A 14,380-nucleotide genomic window follows, 5' to 3' on the forward strand; every position below is an offset into this window, starting at 1 on the left:
AAGTATCCCATGGGTCACTATGACCTTCTGAGGTATGAATGGGCATATTTAAGGAGACACAAAGTCTGGGCTATCTCTGGAATTGTTGTCTTTCCATGTGGAAAGCTTGTGAGTGAGACATCGATTTTGTCTCTAGTGTAATGACCTGTTGGAAAACTCAGCAAGCAATATGGGCCACAGACCTTTCACTGAAGAAGCCATAGCTCAATTATAAAAGAAGGAAAAGGAACCCAGTGTGAGGCTTAGTACCATGAGGGTCCCAGAGTTGAGGTACTTTTTCCAGACATGTTTCCAGAGCATGGCATAGTTCATGACAACATTAGCTATCTGACAGAGCATGCAAGAAAGATCAGTACTTCTCAAAGTTTAGCAACATATGTATGTTATCATACATCCTCATTGGCATGCTCATGTAGTGTTTTGTACTGTTTTGTTGTATCAGTTATCCTTAAAATAATGTGTGCATGTGTGTATGCGTGTGTGTGTGTGTGTGTGTGTATGTGCATACACACACATGTGTGCTCTCCTATGCATGCACACGTGGAAGCCAGAGGAAGTACATTGGGGTTTTTGTGTGTGTGTTAATTGCTTCTTTCTCCACCTAACTTTATTGAGACAGGGTCTCCATGAACCCAGAGCTCACCCTTTTGTCTAGGCTGGTTGGCTAGCAACTCCAGTGATCTGCCTTTCAATGCCTACCAGAGCTGGGGTTACAGGCAGGTACCGCTGAGCCCAGCTTTTATGCAGTTTCTGGGGATCCAAACTCAGGTTCTAAAGCTTGCAGAGAGGGTGTTCTACCACTGAGTCATCTTTTTCTAGCCCCAACATGCTGTTTGTATAAAGACATTAAAAGTTCTGTAAAATGGAAAAAAACAGTATTTTCTTAATATGCACTAATACAAATACATACTTTTAAAAGAGTAAAATATATTTCCCCGTGTAAACCACTTACGATGAGTCTTAGATGGCCAGACTACTAAATCAACCACTAGTAATATTTTCTCTTGAGGCCCGTTAGTACAGGAAGTAAAACGGCTCCATCACCATTTTGAGGCCAATTTTTCTGAATACCTTGACAATTCACTCACTAATGGTAAATCATGATATTTTTACAAAATGATCTGCCATTTATTACTATTTTTTTTTGCAGTTGTGGTTTGCTTTGTCTGCTTTAAAAATACATGCATTAAAAAACTCGATTAATAAAGGGCTTCTGAAAATCAGGTAATTTTCAAAAACTTGGCTGTATTTGATGCAGGGAGCTGTTCAGTTGCTTTGTGAGGACACACTGTGAAGGAGGCATGAATTTGCATTTGCTTAGTTTAGCAAGAGTAATCTAGGTTGTTTAAAGTTTTCTGTTTAATTTTGACATATTTACTATCAGCCTCTCTTATTGTTAAGTCTGCTTTTTATTGGATACAGTTGGGCATCACGGACCTCTAAAAAGATCCTTTTTTATACACAGCACCACAAGGGTACACTATTAAATATATTACAAGGACTAAGTTCCTGCCCCCTGGGATAGCAAAATTGACAGGGTATTTTAATATTCTCGAAACATGTTTTTCATTATGGCTCATTTTTTTCCCCCAGGAACCAACAAATGAGGGGGTCTCATAGTTATGCCTTTTTCCATCATTTTCCAGAAAGGCTTCTGTCCCCACACAGGTTCCCTGTATAGCTCAGGGACTGAGTATTCCATTTTCTTCCCACGAACTGCTGTTTTTCCTGTGGTTGGTTCCTCTGCATACCATCTTTGCTGGTCCCTAGGTGAAATCTGCCAATTTGAAAATTTCTCTTGTGCAATTAGAAAAGTGGTACTCTATTTAGTATTTTACAATGTGTACAATAAGCATATTTTTGGTCTTCCTTTCATGTCTTGGCATTGAGCTCCTAAAATACATGGGATCTCTAAAATGGTGGGTCTTCTGGTGTCTTCATGAAATGACAGACAGCTATTAGGTATTCTCTGGATGGGGGGCTGCTATCAGGAGAACCAGTCAAGTATTTGATGGTTATTCCTCACCCCAAACCTGGAGATGAGAGAGGTGATACAGGCTGAAGTGATCATAACTGGTGAATGACTTGATCTGTTGTGCCTATGAAATAAGGCCTCCATTACAAAGCCCTCTGAGGCACAGCTGTAAAGAATGCCCAGTCTGCTGAGCATGAGCTGGAGAGCACTGAAGGGCAGGGCACATGGAGGGAGGCTGGAAGTCTGGACTTCCCCCAAACCTGTCCACGCATCTCTTCCAATTCTGACCACTATCTGTATCCTCTGTAATATAAGTCAAGTGTTTCCCTGAGTCCTCTGAGCTTCTCCAGGAATTAATTGAACCTGATAAAAGGCTTGTCAGAACCTGCTTTATAGCTGGCTTGTCAGAAGAATAGGTTATCGGGACAAGAAAGTGTAAAAAAGATAAAAGACATAAAAATCACAACCCAGAGACATATGTAACCTAACAAGATGTGTGCAGATGAAGATTGGGTAGGTCAGGGAATGTCGGTGGCAAAAGGTGGACCTGGGACAGTAGGTCACAGCATGGTGATAGGGTCTTAGCAAAGATACTGAGAGCTGCAGGAACAGAATTTAAGTAATTGGAATTCTCCTTGAAATGGGTATCTTCGGATGTTTCAGCCTCATGGAAAAATTTCATTTCATTTATGAACCCCATATATATGTGTACACCCCAACTTATCTAATATAAAGTCATAACAGTGTCAAAATAAATGCATTCTGGAATATTCTAACCATTAGTTGATATTACAATTTTCATAAGATTTATAAAAATAAAATTTAAGGGATATCTTATTTTATATTATTATTCAACCAAATTGGTGAGTTCCTATGTCAGAGCTTATTTTCAATTTCCCTGAGCTTTAAACTTGAATTTCCAATATAATGTGTTACTTGATTTTAGTTGAGAAAACTAAACATTTAAGTCCTTGCAGATATGTCTATCTTCATTAGTTAATACAGACAATAAATTTCCCATAGATGTTTGAGATACAAAGTTGGTAGTCCAGAATCTTCCTGGATCATAGGAGTTAGAGTCTTAGTTGCTTAGTTTAGTTTTTCCACAACTGATTTACACATAAAATGCTTCATCCTCAAAGAGTGATCTTAACTTTAAGTTTCCAATGTTAAAGTCCTAAAATAATCCGCATGCTTTAACACACAGTAAATTTTATTTTCCAAGATAAAAATATCTAATTCTGAATAATGAGAGGGATGGGATAATAAAATCTTGTTATGAGAATCTCATAATGTAGATCAATATATTAAGGTAAAGGGGTAACAAGCATACAGAAGCAGATATATGAGCAACTTTGGGGAAGTTCTCAGACTTCACAATCAGCTGTTTACACTTGCCCTTTTCATTATGATGATGTATTTCATTTTTTTTCTCTCAAGATAAATGCATAGAAAAAAATTAATTCTGAATTAATTCCAAAGAAGTTGCCACTGTGTTTTAAAGTAGTTATAGGTTTCTTTTTAATTAAAAGCATTATGTTTTAAAAGTTTATTTAGAAATTTTAGAGTTTCCAAAATTTTTGAATTGTTTAACTAAGTGGAAAGCAATCCCAGAAAGACAGTCAAGGGTGTCAAGTTCCTCAAAGCGGTGGAAGTCCCAGACTTCATTAGTCATGGGAATTGTGCCTTATATGTTTAACAAGTGGTGATGTGGAACCAACAATTCCAAATGTGTTTCTAAATTCCAGAGTGAACATCTGCATTTAAGAAAATGGTGCGAGATGGCCACATGAGAATTGACAGGTGCCAAGTGAGAGTTCGATGTCTAAACTTAATGAGCTATCTGCACCCAACCTCACACCAGCTCTGTGACAGCAGGAGGAAAGTACTCCAAGCAGAGTGATAAGACATTAAAGGCAATATTACCAATACTGTGTCAAATAACTCCATCTTTCCACTGTTCATTCTGGGTTTGAGGAAACTGAGAGAACTTGAAAGGTCTTTAAGATCATGAAGCTCTCCAAACTGGCAGAAATGAAGTCCCCAAAGCAAGAGGTTCCATCTGAAGCTCGGCTCTGTCATTGAGGAGGTAGTGTGAGACCATTTTCTTGAAACCTCAGACAATTCTGGAAAATCAGCTTGTTGTATAGGAAGAATGTTGTGTTTCATTTAGTTCCCATGTTCTGTGACCCACAAATGTGTCTGTGTCTGTATAATGTATATGTTTTGTATGTATATGTATATGTTCTAACAAATAAACATTTTTGAGACAGAGTCTCACTATGTATTCCAGGCTGGCCTTAAACTCATGGCAATTCTTTGGCCTCTGTCTTGAGTACCAGGATTACATGAATATGCCTCCACACCCAGCTTAAAACATACGTTTTCAGTTGCCTTTCTATTTTTTCAGTAACTTATATCCCAATTCCCTCACGCATTAGCTGTTACCTATGTGTTTCTGATTACCTTGGTCAGTCAGTTTGCCAACCCTACAAGGTCAGCATGTTCTACTGATTTAACATCAGAAAATGGGCACCACAAGCATCCTTAATTTTCTCATGCTTTCTACGGACACCCTCATCCACACTGCAGGTGAACCCACCCCTCCCTGCAGTCTAAGCTCACTCTCCCAAAGCACCTGCTACAGGACTACCTTCTTAATTCTACACCTCTAACAACAGCCTCTTTCCTGCTTCTTCTTCTCTCTCAAATATCTTTCTCTTAACTCATAGACAGAGCTTAGAGTGTTTAATTAATGGAACATGAAATAAACCAACAAAAACCAAGTTTTCCTATATTCCCTAGATACACCTCTATTTTCTCTTAACCTTTTAGAAAGATCATATACTTTTCTCTGAACTTTCTAGAAAGATCACCTAAGCCTTTTCTATCCTATTTATTGTGGTGATATTTTGTTTGTGCTGTAACAAATAAAGCTTGCCTGGAGATTAGAGGGCAGAGCTAGCCACTAGTTAACCATAGAGGTCAGGCAGTGGTGGCACACACCTTTCATCCCAGCACTTGGAAGGAGGAAACAGGAAGTGATATGGCTGGGCAGAGAGAGGAAGTGCTGTGGGATGGTCTGTATGTGCTCTGATTGGTCAAAAAATAAAACACTGATTGGCCAGTGGCCACGCAGGAAGTACAGGCGGGGTGGGACTAACAGAGAGGAGAATTGAGAGAACAGGAAGGAGGAGGGAGACACTGCCAGCTGCCGCCATGACAAGCAACATGTGAAGATGACAGTAAGCTACGAGCCACATGGCAAGGTATAGATTTATAGAAATGGATTAATTTAAGATATAAGAACAGTTAGCAAGAAGCCTGCCACAGCTATACAGTTTGTAAGCAATATAAGTCTCTGTGTTTACTTGGTTGGGTCTGAATGGCTGTGGGACTGGCAGGTGAGAGAGATTTGTCCTGACTGTGGGCCAGGCAGGAAAACTCTAGCTACAAGGAAGTGATAAGGTGAAGTGGAGACAGGAGCTCGGCCCCCTTTCTGGTACTTTCTTGTATGCTCAATTCCTCCTCTACCCCCTCCCCCCCCCCAGTCTACTGAAACTAACTCCAGCTAAAGACACCTTTCGATTTGTACATATAGTGAAACATTTAGCATTTTCCTACCTTGGGACCACTCTGTTTTGCAAATTCTTTTTTGTTTTTGTTTTTGCATGTATATTCAGTGTGTGTGTGTGTGTGTGTGTGTGTGTGTGTGTGTGTGTGTGTGTATGTGTGTGTGTCTTTGAATGTGTGAAGGTAATACATGTTATGGATGTGGATATGTGTGTTTTCATGTGTGGGCCACAAATTGACCTTGAGTATCTTCCTCCATCTCTCTCTGCCTTATTTTCTGAGGTAGTGTCTCTCCCAGTACCCCAAACTTGCTGTTTCATTTGCTCTAGAGTACCCTTATCTTGGCCTCTGAAGGACTAGGATTTCTGGTTCAGCTTCAAGGTAGGCTGCCGTGCCCATGTGGCATTTACCTGAGTTCGAAGGTGATAAAATCTGGTTCTCATGTTTGCATGACAAGCACTTCATACACTGAGCCAAATTCCCAGCACTAATTCTCCATCTCCTCTTTCATCAGACAAAGAAGGCCATGAGAAAGAAGGGCCCATTCGGGTCACCATGGAGTCTCAGGGGGAGCCGAACCTTTTCTCTCTTCACCAGACAAGCTCGGGCCAGTTCTCTCGGTGACTTGCAAAGCCATCTAAATTCCAGGCCCATCACTACATCCACTTGGTCACGTGAAGCTGTGGAGATCCTCGCCTGTCTTTTCTGTGCTGAGAGGCTTGCAACACCCTCTAACTTCAGTGTGGCTCACTCTCTGACCGTTTCCTCCATCACACACTTGTCTCCTTGAGCCTTTCCAGGGCTGTTAAATTGCTCTTCAATTTCAATCTCATCTCTGAAATTCTCTGGCCTCTTGGTCTTAATTGAAGTCTAGCTGGCCACTCAGGATCTTGTTTCCCTTTAGCTCTCTCAAATCAAGTTTCTCACTTCACCTGTGGCGACTGGGGTTAGGATGAGGGACCACTCCTTCCTTTCTTCTCATTTCCGCTTTCTGTGCACTGTTCCTCTGCCGTTGTGTACAAAACGTCTCCTCCACAGACCCTTTCAGATTGCCGCACTCGGTCTATTCCTGCTTATCTTGCTTCCTTCCTCTCCAGGCACTTAACAGAAGACTCTAGTACATAACTTATGGATTTATTTCTTTTCTCAACCAGCTCTATCTTGTTACCCTTGTTGTCAAAGGTACATACACAGGAAACTACTGGTCCACAGAAAATTACAGGCACATAAATGAAACATGGTCCTAACTCATGGGTTGATGTTAAACCTATGCTCTGTGTGGCTGAAATCAGAAAGGGCCAGACTGTCTGCACATACGTGATTAACATGCCAATATTGGCTTTTGGTTTTCTTATGCAACATGGTGAAGCAACATCTGACTGGCAATGTCCACAAGCACACCAAATCTGTTTCACTCATCTACTAGGTTTATTTTTATATAAAGGTACATCGCAAGTCATTATTACCTAAATGTATCTATCTCTCTTCTTTCCAGTTCTAATCACTTACATATACATTCTTGACATTATATTTTCCTTATTAGTTTTTTCAAGGCTCTACAGCCACCAGAATACAAAATGATCATATTTCCCCCCTTTAATCTGTGCAGAGCAGGTATGATGAAATTAGATACACCTTTGCCTTCTCTCTTGACTGGAACTTTATAACTCCCCCTTTGCACTTTGTCTACTCAGAATTGCCTATATTTCTTGTATATGCCTTGATGCTCAATATTTGCATATTCCTCAATGAGTTAGCTCATTAACCTTTTCTAAGTCTTGATGTCATCTTTAGCCTCCTCAGTCTCCTATGGAAACATACCCATTCCCAAACCTGACAACCATTCTCCATGCCAAAGACATCAAGTGCTACCTCTCCTGCGACATTTCTGTACTGCCCTCTTCAGTGAGAATGCACTGAACTGATATTTCATGGGTGTTTACACATAGTGATGATTTTTCTAAGGCAGAATGATGTCTTATTTCCCTTGATATTTCTAGCACAGAAAGAAGCATGACAATGTCCTTCATAGGTTCATGTTCTGGACACTGGGTCCCCAGTTGGTAGTGCTGTTTGGAAAGGTTATGGACCCTTTAGGGCAGTGTTTCTCAATCAGTGGGTTGTGACCCCTTTGGCGACCCTTTCACAGGGGTTGCCTAAGATGTTTATATTATGATTCATAACAGTAGCAAAATTACAGTTATGAAGTAGCAATGAAATAATTTTATGGTTGTGAGTCACCACAACATAAACTGTATTAAAGCACTGTATCATTAGGAAGTTGAGAACCACTGCTCCAGGAGGTACACCTTTGCTGGAAAAAGTACGTCACTAAGGATGGGCTTTGAGAGTTTGTAGCCTGGCCTCACTTTCTTCTTGGTCTCTCTGCTTCCTGTGTGTGGATGTGATCAGTCAGCTTCCTGCTCCTGCTTAAGCCATGCCTTTCCTGTTACTGTGGACTCTAGCCCTCTGGAACCACAATCCAAAATAAACTCTTGTATTCTTAACTTACTTTTGGTCATGGTGCTTATTATAGCAACAGAGAGTAAGTAATACAGAGATTTGTAATACACATGAAGAGGAGCAAAATAACTTATTTTGAAATTTAATTTGAAAGAATATCTGTATTTACTTATGAAATTTAGAGAGATACACAAACCTGCTTTATATTTAAATCTTATAAAAAGGACTGGTTGGGTATATTTGTTTCTAATTCTGTTTGATTCATAAAATTTTAGAGATCTCAGTATTTAGTAATCTTTTACAGCATAGAGAATGCCAAGGCTGCTTCCTAATCAAGTTTGTACATGATATATGAATGTTGCTAATTTTCTAATGATAATATCCTAATCCTTTTGAAAAGTAAGCCAAAGCTGGAGACAGAGGGAAATGTATATGTGCTGTGAAATAATCCTTCTGTGCACTGTAAATATGTATTGCTCTCATTGTTAATAAAAAGCTGATTGGCCAATAGCTGGGCAGGAAGTGATTGGGTGAGACAGCCTGAGAAAAACAGAATACTGGGATGAGGAAGGGTGGAGTCAGAGGAGTCTTGAGCAGATGCAGAGGGAGCAGGAGATGAACATGCCATGCTAATAAAGGTACAGGCAAATGGCAGAGTGTGAATAAAGAATATGGGTTAATTTAAAATGTAAGAATTGCTAGTAACAAGCCTGAGCTATTGGCCAAGCATTTGTAATTAATATTAAGACTCAGTGATTATTTGGGAAATGGCTGCTGAGACACAGAAAAACTCCACCTACATATATGTTTCTCCTATCAAATGCTACATTTAACCAATATAACAAATGGCAAAGGATTGCAAGTTTCCCAGCACATAAACAGATATCTATGTTGTGTTTTCTTAACTAACTGACGAGGAAAGAATAAAGGCTCAAGCCCACTAACCACTAACACTGAATTTTGATGTATTCATCCACAGAAATCTCAAAGATTCATGGATAGCAGCAACCCAACTAGAACACTCAAATATGAAAAATGGCTTGTGGTTTACATATTATTATTAAAGAAATACATTTCAATTTTGATTTTCTAAAAAAGTGGGAACAAAGACAAACTTATGAAATTTCACTGAGTAAAATTTCCTTATAGTGAAGTTACTGTCCAAAATCATTTTTCCTTTAAAAGCTTTTTATCGTTTTTATTGTTACTTTTTATTTAAAACAAGGTGTCACATGTAGCTCAAGTTGGCCTGAAACTTACATCTAGTCAAGGCTGGATCTGAACTCAGCTCTTCTAACCACTATCTCCTGAGTGCTGAGCTTATAGGCATGCACCAACATACCCATCTTAAAAGCTCTAATCTTTTACAAAGTTTCAGAAACTTTTTAGGTCACACTTAGAAAATACATACATTTGATGATTATACACATTGCACTTAGAACAGAAAAGAAGGTCTGCCAAAGTAACAACTCCATATTAATTTCTGAGTTTGGTGACAAGAACGCATATCATAGGCTCTTCAATATAATCTATAATCAAGGCACACACATTTTCTCTTTCCTATAACTATCAACTTGACCCACTCATTCATATACATACAGACTTTCATATTTCATGAGGAGAAACAACGGCAAAATGAACACATTTCAATGTGATAATCTTCATGGGAGTATCACAGTCTGGAATATGTGTTCCTTTTTCAATTAGCCAAGTTTACAAAAGGGGAATACAGATGTTTCAGATATGTGTGTTGGTCATGTGTTCCCAACAGAATGGGATGTAAGGATCTATATTTTCCAATATTCTCAGTTCTTGGGGCCATGGGGTATGAGGAACATTCTAGGAAAACACAAGTTGCCCTGAAGCACAATATGTAGGATCATTCCCTAAGCCCACAGTGACCATGTGGGAGATCAGGTTTAAATGCCCTGAGGTTCTATTTCTACATCAATCAACTGTGTCAGCCATCAGCTAAATGTCATGGCTGCAAGGCTTCTGGTATGCAGAAATCCACCTCAGTTGCTAATAAGTATATTTTCCTTAATGGATAAACTGGATTCAAAGAAGGTCTGTACTTACTGCCCACCATTACTTTCACAGATTTGCCTGTTTTACAGCTATACAGACAGGTATTTTAGAATATAAGAAATTAAAACAGAAATCGGAAAGCTTTTTAGTCCATTTTGCTAATTAATATGTCAGAGCTCGTAAAGAAGAAGTCCCTGGCTTTCTCAGTACTGCATCATCTTAAAGAGCTGGGTCAGCACAGATTCCTGCAGACAGTCAATACATATTAAAACAGCTCCAAGCAGTAAATCAAAACAACAGAAAAAGAAGATGACACAGTAGGAAAAAAAAAAGGAAGCAAAATTTATAATCCCCTTCGTACTGAATACAGGAGGAACACTGAACTAATGATTGAGGTTCAGTATATAGACAGGGAAATTAAAGAACAAGTATCACAGATATCCTTTATCACTTTTAGTATAGTCAATATTACAGCAAAAACTTTAAACATCAAGCACCAAGTTGATTCCATTTTCTCTGGATTCTAAGGTGCCTTCAGAATATGGAAGTCATCTTAAAATTGGTTATTCAATACCAAGTGGCCAGCACTAAAACCATATATGTATAGGTAACATTATATAAACTGAGTTATGTTTCTAGGAACACACACACACACACACACACACACACACACACACACACACTTTCACTCACTTATATAAACAATTACAGAAAATGGGGCCATGTACTTGAGAGAGCAAGGGGGAGGAAATGGAAGAGGTTAATGATGTAATAGTATCTTAATCTCAAAAAATAAAAAAATAATAAAAAAATCAGTTTTCTTGTTTAATTACATTTTTTTTCTGTCTTACATTTCTAGGGTATGAATTTTGTACAATTAGTAGATTGGGAAAGACGTTAAATATTTTTCAAGGCTCACTAAAACTTGTGTTGTTTTCTTAAAGGAACTAAACAAAGGGTATTTTATTTCTAACTTCTCTGGGTGGGTCTTACCATTCTGTAGACATAAAGACCTCCCTTGCATGGAGAAGATCCCACAAGATTACAGACCTCACTGAGGTAACAGGATGGAATGAATTTCCCCCCAGGGAAAGCTCATACAGTGAGCAGGTTGTTATGGGAATCTCAAGAATAATGTGTTGATCCCAGAAGGGGTGAAGGGAACCACCATTGTGAGCCAAAAATTATAGAAAGATTTATCTTACCTGGGCCTTTGATATAATTTTATCCCTGAGGCATCAACCACTTAAAGATTAAGCCAAGGAAAAGGTGCCAAAAATCTTGTCACAAAATTGGGATGCGCCCAAGCCAGACCAGCAGATGGAACTTGGCATACAGTGACTCTCTACTCACTAAGAAGCTGACTCAGAAGATAGCTCAACTCAAATGAATTTATTAAATGTTGAATATCTCCCAAATAAGATGGATGGTAGACTTAAGTCAGCATATACAATTTAATTTACTTTAACTTCCTGATAGTCTTGGATAATGTTAAAGCTGTCCACATTTCTGGAATTAAAGAGAAAGCTACTCTTCTTAGCCAAAAGGATGCTGATCTATTACTTAAGTATTCCAAAGACAGGATTTGGGGAAGGAAAAATCGTATTTCAAGAAAACTTCAAGGGATCACTTGAATATTACCAGATGTATGATCCTGGTCCCTTACAAGGCAAAATATACAAGCCTGACAATTTGTGGCTACAGAGAACCCATATAAGTTTGACGTTGCAGATTTATTATCTATCTATCTATCTATCTATCTATCTATCTATCTATCTATCTATCTATCTTGTCTATCATTCTATATTTTGCCAATTATCTGCCTAGCTACATATAATCTATTTATTTCCTGTAAAGTTTACATATGATTTAACTTAAGTCGTCAGAATTAAAGGAATCCTGAATCCTTTGTTGCCTTCATATCACCACCACCTGCATCACCAACTTCCCATGAGAAATTCCTCAGATTAGTGGTTCTCAACCTTCCTAATGCTGCAGCCCTTTAACAGAGTTCCTCCTGTTGTGGCGACTCCCAACCATAAAATTAGTTTTGTTGCTACTTCATAACTGTAATTTTGCTAAAGTTTTTAATTGTAATGTAAATATCTGATATGCAGGATATTTGATAAGCATGTGACCCCTGTGAAAGGGTTGTTCAACTCCCAGAAGGGTTGCAACCCACAGGTTGAGAACCATGGCTCTACATGAATATAGAATACATATGGGAGTTGAGTTTTTACATGAAAGATGAATGTTTAAAGAAAATCGTATTTAAGGTTAACTTTCAAAACACTATGTAAAAACTTTAGGGGGTACATTCTTGGAGCATATCCATTTATAAAACTTAGTCACATATTTTTCTCTAATGATGCTCTGTATTTTCTCACAAGTATCTAATGTTGTATAGGATGCACTTGTTCACTGTAACGTATTAGTATATAATTAAAGATTTTGTTTAGCCCTCTTCATTTTATGTCATGCTTGCTCTAAAGTTATCCGATTTCTTACTTGTCTTAATCTTTAAGTGGTTGATGCCTCAGAGGCCCAGGTAAGATAAAGTTGATGTTTTTTTCACATTTACACAGAGTCAATGGATGTTCAACAATAAACTCTGAGGCAGTGATTATGTAGAAGGTCTCAAGATATAAGAACAATGACTGTTAGGGTGATTATATATTAGTAACAAATCTTTATGTGATTTACTATATTTTAACAATGTGTTTCATATAATATAAGGCTTGCTGGTACTATTTCTATCTGCTACCTGAGGTAAAGCTGCCATGCAGAATTTTATAAGATATCTATCTGCCAGCTATGAATCCTGCCAATTTTGATTTCTCAAAATCTGTAAGGTCATTATTTCAAGTTTTGTAGAGTAGTTCTTCATAAATATTTATATCACATTAGATAAAAGCCAACATTTAAATTTAACTAAAATATTATAGCAATAAGCTAAGATGATATTCTCAGCTCAAAAGAGTGACGGTCACTTTTGATTACCAGCAAAAGGTGTTTTTGTTTTTTGTTTTTTTTTTGAAAACTAAGATTAAAATAAGATTGGAATTTTTGGAAATAGCCACAAAACTTATTATTTGCTCATTTTCACAAACCCAGTTTATAAACACTCTTAATGGGAAGCATGGAAGGGGGAACCTAAGAATCATGAAGCAGGTGTTTCCTGCTGCAGTCATTAGAAAATCTAAAGAAGGAGAAAAAGAAAAAAACATAATCTTGCCCTGGAACATGACAAAGTTAATGAGGCATCAATGCCACTTCCTACTGGAAAGGTAACTGGTGCACAGACACAGCAATGGGGAAGAATTCTTCGTTTCAGCACGGGAGGAATGCCAACCATAGCCCCTCTGCAGAGTGGCCTGCCTGAGTCAAATGGGTGTTTTTTTGTTTTTTTTTTTCACAAGATGAGACACCCCTAGAGGTAGGAGATCACTGCAGCATTTGCTATCTTAGCAACTTTATGTGTTTGCAAATAATAGGCATAGATGATATGGAGGATCCCGAGGGAAGAACAGAGAGGAAGAGAAAGCCAGTTTCAAGGACAGAAGAGAAGGGAGGCCACAAAGAAGAGAAAGGAAGGCTTGGGATTGATACACAAGGCGCCTCATTGGAGTAGAGTAAGACCTGGAAGACCCCCAGAGGGAACAGCGTGGGGGTTAATTCAGGAGGAGGAAGAGGGATAATACAGCCATCTCTGGCACAGTCCCTTCTGATAACAGGCAACATTAGTATTTTTTTTCCCAAGAAATGACTGCATCTTCCTTTGATATTCTCTGTCTCCCAATTTTAATGGGAAAGTCATGTAGGAAAATTTTACAAACTTTCTTAGCTTTCCTATTCAATGTTTTTGTTTCTTGAAAGTGTTCGTCTAGGGTGTAGGTTTAAGATTTTTGGTTTTATGATAATTATTTTGGAAACCTTTCGTCTCTTGAACATTTTGAGTCAGCATGCATTATGCCATTATGCACACAGCCAAGCGATAATTCATCTTTGTGGAAGACAGAGACAACTCATGTATTAATTAGAAAGCCTTTCACTGGCTGGGGCCTAGAAACAGGGTCCAAATGCTACTAAAACACAGCCAGCGATTTCCAGGAAGAGAGAGCCAGTTACAAGGAATTTCTTACCCGATCTGCGATCAGCCAGTGACTGAGCTTTGCTTTCATCCGGCACTGAAGAGAAGAAATAAAAGAGACGAGGATTAGACCTGCCTGTAAATCAGAATTTTAAAACCATAAATTAATATAGACTCATAACAAATTAAATCTTTTACTGACAAAGATTTGAGGTTTTTCTTTTCTTCCCGCCTATCCTGGGGTGCCTCAA

General features: G+C 38.4%; 1 protein-coding gene across 1 annotated transcript in view; it reads right to left on the bottom strand.

Moving 5' to 3' along the window:
• Pard3b (par-3 family cell polarity regulator beta) overlaps window positions 1–14,380 on the bottom strand; it is a 965,008-nt gene that overhangs the window by 334,833 nt on the left and 615,795 nt on the right. Inside the window, exon 16 of the mRNA XM_059278226.1 lies at window positions 14,182–14,226. Coding sequence (XP_059134209.1) covers window positions 14,182–14,226 — 45 coding nt within the window. The remainder of the gene's footprint in view (window positions 1–14,181; window positions 14,227–14,380) is intronic.

This window comes from Peromyscus eremicus, chromosome 13, assembly GCF_949786415.1.
Source record: "Peromyscus eremicus chromosome 13, PerEre_H2_v1, whole genome shotgun sequence".
In the NCBI taxonomy this organism is placed as follows: domain Eukaryota; kingdom Metazoa; phylum Chordata; class Mammalia; order Rodentia; family Cricetidae; genus Peromyscus; species Peromyscus eremicus.